The sequence below is a fragment of the Buceros rhinoceros genome, unplaced genomic scaffold, assembly GCF_000710305.1.
Source record: "Buceros rhinoceros silvestris isolate BGI_N320 unplaced genomic scaffold, ASM71030v1 scaffold34070, whole genome shotgun sequence".
Taxonomy (NCBI): domain Eukaryota; kingdom Metazoa; phylum Chordata; class Aves; order Bucerotiformes; family Bucerotidae; genus Buceros; species Buceros rhinoceros.
In genome coordinates this window covers 4,128-13,090 of record NW_010391874.1, presented here as the reverse complement: position 1 = coordinate 13,090, position 8,963 = coordinate 4,128, and the positions used below count along the sequence as shown (strand labels likewise).

Genomic DNA, 8,963 nt, shown 5'->3' with positions numbered 1-8,963 from the left:
AGACGACACGGGGGGGGGGGGGGGGAAATCAAAGCATTGCAAAACGCTCTGGTGAGGCACAGTATTCCCTGGGGGTGTAGATGTTCACAGTGAAAATGAAAAGTAGGGCTGGATACATGTTGCTCTGCCCCTCTTTACCACCTTTCTGTAGCATATTCAAGCAAAAAGCAGTGAACAGAACTTGAGTTCTGCTTTGCCCAAGTTTCAAGGCAGTTGCAGGTGTTTCTCCACAACAGGAGCTTTGGCACGGTGCTTACCTGATGGACCTTAGCTCAGGATGTATTGCCGTGGTGGCAGATCCATGGCTGTAGGTAAGATGCAGAGGTTTACTATGGGGATGGGTACAAAATGTCCTCAGATCTTCCTGCAGTCAGTTCACACAGCAAATTTACTGAGGGCTGAAGAGAGGCCTTGAATACACTGGGAAAGCTGCAAACCAGGACAAGAATTAAATCTACTGCCAGCGAAAGTGAGCAGATCAAGTGGCCTGAGAACTGACTGCGTCTGGTGGCATGGGCTGCTGTCACCCACCACCAGCACAGCTCCTGTCTCAGCCTGGGGGTTAAGGGCACATAGGTCTAGGGCTGGTAAATGGCTTTTGCCTGCTTGCTGAAAAAATGGTCATTTCAGTGAGCTTTTATTTCCTAAGCAGTGCATGTGGATGTGTGTGATGTTCCTGTTTCTTCAGCCATCTAACCTGCTTGTTGGCCTGTCACCTTGCATTATGTTCTTGATGCAGTTCTGAGTTTAGCCAACAGTGAAATCCACCTGCAGCGTTCCACCCTGGGGCGCTTGCTGGCTTACTCTTCAAGGACAGTCAGTGTGTGGTCTTGCAGCAGTTTTTCTGACTCGAGGCAGAGTGTGCTGACCTGCTGGCACCTCTGGTCCAAGGATTAAAAAAGCCTGAATCGTGCCAGTGCATCTACTCTTCTAGGAACAAGTTTCAGCTGCCACAAGACCTTTGTGTTCTCTTTCCAGCCACCACCTTCCCTGGTTTCCGCTTGGAAAGAGCGGGCGACCATGAGGTGGTGGCTCACTGCTGCCTGTCGTGGGATTGTTTGACCCAGCACATTTCTGTGTCTGTTGGCTTCTGGTGCACTGGCAGTTCTGCTGAATCAGCAGGAGCTATGGCATCGAGGGCTGGGGGCTGCTGGAGTTCGGACTCTGAGCAGTTCTGCCAGATGTTTGCATTAGGCAAAATATCCTGGGCTTCAAGGAAAATGAGCTGCTCTAGCTGACATGTTCCTTCCTTGGTTCCTCTGATGTTAGAAGCCTTGGCTGGGCAAAATACTTGGTGCTTGTTGTCCAGAGGAAAGACACTGATGTGGCCTTCTGAACAGCTGACAACCTCTCTTATGCCTGTTTTCACCTCCAACCTGTTTGGTCTGAATGTTTCATTATTGCTGCAGATAAGAACATGGGTCGCATCAAATAGAGCTGCTCAGGGTGTTACTTACACGGGGGAAAAAATAAAAAGCTGGGTTGGGGGGTCCAGGCAGAAGGATGGCGCAGCATGTGCGGGGTGTTGGCATGGCGACATGCCCCAGCAGGGCTGAGGGCAGCATTGCTGGGGCTTGCACCAACGCAGTCTTGACACCTTGCCCTGCCAATGTTTATTTTGCTTGGGTAAACATTTGATTTTAGCAACACAACTGCAATGCGTGAGCTGTGCTGCGGCTGTGACTTGTTGGGAGGAGGCAGCTATGTGCAGGGAGAGCTGCTAATACCGTAGGAATGCTGCACTTCCTTGGGATGGGATAAGATGATGCCTGGAGCCCTTGGGGGCAGCATAGCTTGTACTCCTTGGCCCTGCTGTCAGCCCATGCTTGGGGTCTGAGATCCGAAGCAGGTTTGTGCCTTGGTCAGGGCACCTGTGGCCCAAATAGATGTAATTTCTGAGGGAATTTCAGGTGTTTCAGTTACAGCAGTGAGGCTCCTACTTAGGGCTGCGGGAGGAATGTGAAGTGCCACAGGGTTGACACTACCTGCCTCCCACCAGGCTGGGTGAGATGGGAAGGAGGCACCTAGTCCAGCTTAGGAATGGCTTTTATTATTATTTCCAGAGAAAATTGAGGTCATCTTTCTGCATGTGCTGCAGGGTGGCCATCAGGATGGTGGAGAGGGGAAAGGGGTGTTCCTTCAGGGCAGCCAGAGTGGGGAGGAAAGAGACTGTCCATCACCCATGGATTTCAGAGATGGCATAAGTGGTTGTTAATTAACATTTCATCACTGAAGTGTTGCCGAAGCTCCAGTTAAACTAGCAGGCACCAGTGCCTGAGCCTGCTTGCCATGGCAGGGGAAGGAGATGCAACGTGGCAGCTCCCCACTGAGTACCCATGGACCCACTGGCCTGGCTTTTGCCACTGGGCTGGCAGCAAAATGCCTCCTTGGAGGCTTAAAGCGTCAGCTGTGATGTCAGATGCAAGGTGGCAGCTCCCCACTGAGTACCCATGGACCCACTGGCCTGGCTTTTGCCACTGGGCTGGCAGCAAAATGCCTCCTTGGAGGCTTAAAGCGTCAGCTGTGATGTCGCCTTGCCAGATGCAGTTTGCAGGTGCTCATCATGGGTTAAGGAGTGGCCCCATTAGTCATGAGTAGGTGACAAGGGTGAAGCTCTCGCTAAACCTCCAAGGAACAACCATCTGAGGCACTCGGGATTAACACGTTTTATTTTCCCAGCGGCCACCCTTCTCAGCACTCAGTCTTCATGCCGGTAGCCAGGGGACTTAGCCTGGGAGGTGAGATGCAGAGCTGGAGGGGTTCAGGAGATTCAGGCTGTCAGTCAGGCCTCAGATTTATTCAACTCCCTTCATAAACTCCAGGAACTCTGCCAAGGGAAGACATTGGAGACAAGGGGTATGAGGTGGGTTCAAAGTGCCCTCCCAGCTGCCAATACACTCTTGGCAGCCTTCCCCATCCCTCTCTCTTTTTTCCATCCCCCCTGATGTATGAGAGGCCAAGCTGGGAATGGCTACCGCTCCTCTGAGCATGGCGAGGACTCCTCGTGACTCCTACTGGAAATGTCACTGGAGCCCAGTGTCACCCTTGGCTGCCACTAAAGTGCTGGAGGTGAGAACCCAGAGAGGGACGCAGCCACCAGCTCAGTTCAGAAATGGTCTGGAGTCATTTCAGCAGTGTCACATTCAAAGACACAGCCCTTGGGAGATGGTGCTTCTCTTTAGGGAGCAGGAGAGGATGGGCAGGTCTCTAGCAAAAAGCAAGGTTGCTTCAGTGCAGGCTGGTTTTCAGAGCATGGGGGCAGTTAAGGCAGCCCCAGGCCCTCACTACCATTTCATGAGTGTAAGAAATGCCCTATCCTTGCGCAAACACCAGCTGCGGTCAGGGGCACTGCCCAGCACTGCCTGTGTGAGCTCATGCCTGGCCAAGAAGGCAACCAAGACCATGGGATCTGCCTGGGGCGGCACTCAAGGGCTCACAACCAAACTGCATGCAAGGAAGAGTCCTACCATCATAGTCAATCCTGCCATCGTTGTTTTTATCCCCATCTCTCATCAGTTCTTCTATGTCATCCTCGGTGATGGTCTCTCCCGTGGCCTGCAGCATGATCTTCAGCTCCTCAAGGTCGATGTAGCCATCGGCATTTCTGTGTGAGGACAGAAGAGCTCAGGAGCAGACAGTCACACTGGGGAAGGGGAGCTGAGGTGGCTGCACCGCTCCCACCACCCTGTCATGCTGCAATCATGCTCTTACTTATCAAACATCCTGAAGAGATCTGAGAGCTCCTCTTCAGTTTTTCCTTTGCTGTCATCTTTCATACACCGGACCATCATAACGAGGAACTCGTCAAAGTCTACAGTGCCGCTGCCTGCAGGCAGAATAAACACCATCAGCTGCTGCTACGGTGGGTGGACAGGCAACACCAAGTGGGAGAGCTCATCTCCATTTAGTAACCAAGCACCAAAACTCAGGAGAGCAGCCCTGCAGCCAACGGCAGCTTTCAGCTCACTGCAGTGAGTGACCAGGTTCCTGCAGCGACTTCCATCACTGAATTGTTACCTTTGCAGTCAATTTCCCAAGGCAAAATGAACTCAAAGTCCTGCTGGAAGCACTGATGAGTAAAGATTCCAGCTATGGAGGCGAGTCCATCTCACCTAGGTATTAATAATAAAAGCTGCAGCAGGCATGTGTTCACGCAGCGTCTTTTTGCACCAGCAGGACAGTACAGTACCACTGTTTTCAATGACAACTGTTTTCCTTTTTTTTTTTCCTGATTTTTAACTGCTTTTTTTATTTTCTGGTAATTTAGTATGGTATTTCTGCCCAACTTGCACACAGTGGATCTTTGTTGATGTGTCATCACTGGTACATGGCTTTAACCCATATTGTCAGTTATATATGTGTTGAAAGAAACCCAAATCTCTTACCATCCTCATCCACCTCATCTATCATCTCCTGCAGCTCCTCAGGGGTGGGGTTCTGCCCCAGCATCCGCATCACCTTCCCCAGCTCCTTGGTGCTGATGCAACCATCTTCTGCCCCCAGCACAAAGATGTCAAAGGCAGCCTTGAACTCTGGGGAGAGAGGGGAGGGGAGATGAGGGGGGGTCTTGCAGGCAGGTAGCCCTGGGGCAGGGGGCTCCTCCCAGGCACAGCTTCCCCTGCCCATGTGCCCCAGCACTACCTGGGCATGGCATGGTGGGACACACACAGAAGCTGCCTGGCTTGAAATGCTGGTGGATCAAAATCCCCAGGTCATCCCCTGCTTTGGCCAGTCTGGCCCAAGCATTTCCTGGGCTGTAATTACAGAGGAAGGCTGGGCTGCTGACGGAGGAGCTCAACTAAGCTGCGGTGCCAGGTTAAAGATGCACCTACCATTTTTTTGCTCTTCTGTCAGCTGCTCAACCTGTAAAGAAAACACAAAGACCAAGTCATTTTTCTTCGTCAGCATCACTAATTGTTAAAAGGACATGTTATTAGTTTGACAGCCTTTGCAAAGCTCAGCTGAGCCTTGCAACAGTCCCTCTCCTGGACTGTGGTGTGTATGACCAGTGGGGTTTTGATACCACAACTTCTTGTAGTTTGAGAGATTCCTCCCCTTAAAAAAATAATTAATCCCAAGTCCTTGGAAGCAAGCATCTTTTCTCCAGAGCAGCAGCATCTGATATGCAGCAGAAGTAGCCTTTGCACTAGTAGGGGAGACCAGCTGGGAAAAGCATTTATCTCATTAACCATTTGTGGATAATTTCTTGTTGCTGGCAGGCTTCACAGCGGGACGGCTGCACTGCTGAGGGCTGCTCACGCATGAGCTGAGGCCAGGTCAGAGGTGAGACGTGCTGGAGAGGTCCCTGGGGAGGGAGAAGTGGACAAGACCATCCCTGGTAGGTTTTTTTTAGCCCTAGATGCAGGAAAACATCCCGCACTATCCAGAGCATTAAGAGCTGGTCTGTTTCCTTTGAGGCCAGTGTTTATTACAAAGTTTCTCCCTCTGAAGGGAGCTGCTATTCCCTTTAGCCTGGTTTGGGTATCTCCCTGAAGAAATGGCCCATGGAGCCACTGGACATTAGCCAGCACGGGCTGGCAGATTGCTCCCAACCCTACCCTACTTCACTCCCCACAGATGATCAGTGGGGGCTTATTAGTTAGCATGAATTAATGAAAATAATCAACGAGGAGAGCAAAGAGGAATCCATCACCTCTGACTCATTCCCCCTTTAAACATATTTCTCTCTGGCTTCATCCCTGCCTGCAGCTACTGCTTGTCTACAATTGCTGATGCCGGCACCATGTCCAACTGCCCCGTCAGTAGCATCCATGAAAACATTGATTCTTCCTTCCCATGCCAGTCAGCAACCTCTCTGGAGTCAGCCGGATGTGACTCCCTGCCAGGACTACCTCTGCCCCATGCAGAGGGTGCCTGACCCCGCTATTGTGCTACCACCCCTGTGCAATACCCATCCCTGCCATGTTTCGGCTGGGGCAGAACCCTGCGACCCAGGCTTGTGGGACCCTGTCTTCGAGGGAAGGCTGATGCCTTTCCCCCAAAGAGCAAGTTTTGCAAAAGCCAGCTGGAAATCCTTCCTGCTTGCAGTAAGAGGCAGGGAAAGTGCTTTTGTCTTCGTGGGACAGAGCCTGGGGGAAGCGGGCAGAGAGACTTATCCCACACACCAGGAGGTGAAGACTTTCAAGTAGCACTAAGGATGGCGGTGGGATTGCTACAGCAGGAGAAAACTCAAGGCTGCTGTGGCGCCAGCACTGCTGAAGGCAGGCTGGCTGGCAGGGAGCTGGCAGCCCATCATGGCTATTGTTTGGGCAGAGTGAGGACAGCCCCAGTGCTCCCTCAGACGATGCCATCCTTCCCCTCAGGTAACTTGACACTCTTAGAGCATTCGCTATTTATAAGCCCGGGTAAAAGAGGTGCTGGAGATAAAGATGAGCTCCCCGATTGTTCCCAGACTTTGGTATTTATCCTTGTAGCCCTTTATCTGGACACTTGTCCCTGGCACTGTTCTCAGCCTCGCTTAACAGAGCCTAAAAATGTTCCCAAAATAGCTTTGTGTTTGCACACCCTTATCTAGGCATGAGTGGGCAAGATGAAAATCCATTGGGTTGGTTCTCTGGCTGCCTGCAGGGAGTTTGGCACAAATATCATAGTAATATATTCCATTAACATGCAGCAAATAAAAAAATACTTGCTTTTGAAGCTTCCTTGACTACTGCACTGAGAGCTGTGGAGCTGTGCTGTACGTAAGTTAAATGCATTGTAACTATATGCCCCTTTATTACAGAGGTGCCTCTTGAGCTGTTCATAAAGCCCTCTGGACATGGCTGCTGTTCGCAGCTTTATTCCTCTTTTCCCTCCGCGTCACTGCAGGGATGGGTTCCCCGGCTGCGGAGTGGGAAGGCAAGCGCTAAGCTCACAGCACTGCAGTGGCAAAAGTCATGCCAAAGCTGCTGTATTTTGCTTTTATCAGCTCGCCTCTTCATCCCATGTTTCCATTTGAAGTCAGACAGGTGAAGTTGAAGTTCTTCAATTTTTTTTTTTTGAGGTAAATGTTTTCTTACAGTTAAAGTCTTGGGGAACAGATCCACAAAAAAAAGCCGTTTGTCTCAGCTGCGCCTGGCTTGGACTTGTTTTGCCTCTGTAAAGGTCCTGGCAGCTAATGCGCAGGACTCCAGCCCCACATTTACCAGCGTGCCTCCAGCTTCAAACCAGCAACAAAGTCCTTATGGGGAGTCCATCACGTCTGTTGCATGACCAGTTTCCCTGGTCAAGGGCTCTGTGTTTGGGGTAAGTTTTTGGTATCTGAGGTAGGAATTTTTGGTTTGTTCTCTATTGCTGCAGTTCCTTTTTCTCAGCTAAATTCACCTGTGGTCCAGCTCCGCTAAAGCCCGCAGGCTCTGAGTAGGGATGGCTTTCACCTGGAGATTGTTCCTATTTCTGGGGCAGAGACTGGGAGAGAAGCTGGAGCTTGCAGGTGTGGAACCCTTTCTTTTGGGGCTCTCTGCCCGTGCCGCCAGCCCTCTGCCCCAGCTGATGGACAGTCCCTTTTGGCTGTGGGCATCGCCAAAGTCTTCCTCCCTAATTACAAGCATGAAGTCCCTGAACAACAAGGGGAACCTGTGTCTTGAGTTGCAGAGAACATATTAAATTAAAAAGCTTAATTAGAGAGGCCTGGATTTTCTTTGATTTTACTCGTCACATTTTTCTCTCTTTTGGAGGTGTTGTTTGGGGGGCTCGGTGTTTTATTTTTCAGCCTTTCCTGAGGCTTTTCACACTATTGAGATCACTGCAGGGGGTGGTGGGGGGGGGTGGTGTTCCATTTCATGAGGTCCAGGGCTGACCAAAAGACAGGAGAGGTGTCAACATTTTGGGAGTTTCTTCAGTTATGCATCAAGCACTATCTTTCTTCCCTCTGAAAACCTTGGGATTAAAATAGGACTTGCATGATAAATTTTTTGTGCCCTTGGTTAAAATCAGACCTGATCAACTATATATTTAAAAAAAAAAACCCACACCAAAAAGCTCTTACTTTAACTCCGGTTATGGAAGGGACACAATAGCAATCCACACAATCCAGAATCTATTTTCATCCTTAGTCCACTCACGTATCGCTGTCTGTCTACGTTACAAAATAATGCCGTGTTCTTATTACAGAGCGAATAGTTTGAGTTGACACAGTGAGTGCAGCGTGCAGCTGTGTAAGTTAAAATAGCCATTAGGATGCTCGGCGTTCCCCGAGAGCGTAGCTCACATTCTGGATTTCTGCAGAGCAGATAGGAGGAGCAGCATAGCAGAGGAGAACGTTTGGAAATAACTTACGAAAGTCAAGGGGTGTTTTAAATCTCCCAGAAAAATACTCAGCTACAGGAGGGGGAAACGTAGCAATGGCAGAATTATAAAGCACCAGAAAGAAGAGGGTGAGGTTTAATCCATACAAATAATTTCATGGGAAATGCTCCTTCATTTTGGGCTAAAACCAGCAGCCACCTCTTATGCTGTCAAGATTTTGTTGGGATTTATATCTGGTGGTCTCCTACCAACCATCTCCCTGCCTTACAGCAGGGAACCAGCAGAGTGATTGTAAATAATTTAGCAGCACAGTTGAGAGTTTCACGCTTACAAGAGGAGTGTGAAACCTTCAGAGCCATCAGTGTGAAAGGTCTGGGTTCTGGATGACGATGTTGACTAAAAGTCGCCACCCTATAATAATTTCTTATTTGCATTCCTCCATTGAATTAACTCCGTCACGGCTTTGGACAATCTACTATAAAATAAAAAAAAACCCCACCTTTAAACCCCCACCCCAAAATCACAGTCCCAAAGGGAGGCACTTACCGCTGCCTTATAAATGTCATCCATGGCTGGAGAGGGTGGGCGAGGAGCCGGGGGACGTCACAGTCACACTCTGCCGGCACTGCCCTCGCGAGCCCGTCTGATATAGGGGCTGTCTGCTCCGGGGGATGTGGCCAGCCCACCAGCAGCCCCCCATGCCTGTGCCCGTC

General features: G+C 50.3%; 1 protein-coding gene across 2 annotated transcripts; it reads right to left on the bottom strand.

Annotated features, from left to right (window-relative positions):
• Positions 1-2,659: 2,659 nt before the first annotated feature.
• On the bottom strand, positions 2,660-8,832 carry TNNC1 (troponin C type 1 (slow)). 2 transcript variants are annotated; one of them, XM_010143331.1, is made up of 6 exons: positions 8,797-8,832; positions 4,833-4,863; positions 4,386-4,532; positions 3,712-3,826; positions 3,468-3,604; positions 2,660-2,827 (listed from the first exon to the last, which is right to left on the bottom strand). In XM_010143331.1, the coding sequence occupies exons 1-6, from the start codon at positions 8,818-8,820 to the stop codon at positions 2,796-2,798; spliced, it is 486 nt and encodes a 161-aa protein (XP_010141633.1). In that variant the 5' UTR covers positions 8,821-8,832; the 3' UTR covers positions 2,660-2,795. The 2 variants fall into 2 exon arrangements, with proteins under 2 accessions (XP_010141633.1, XP_010141625.1); XM_010143323.1 differs by lacking the exon at positions 8,797-8,832 and having other exon boundaries at positions 2,796-2,827; positions 4,833-4,908.
• Between the last annotated feature and the right edge of the window lie 131 nt (positions 8,833-8,963).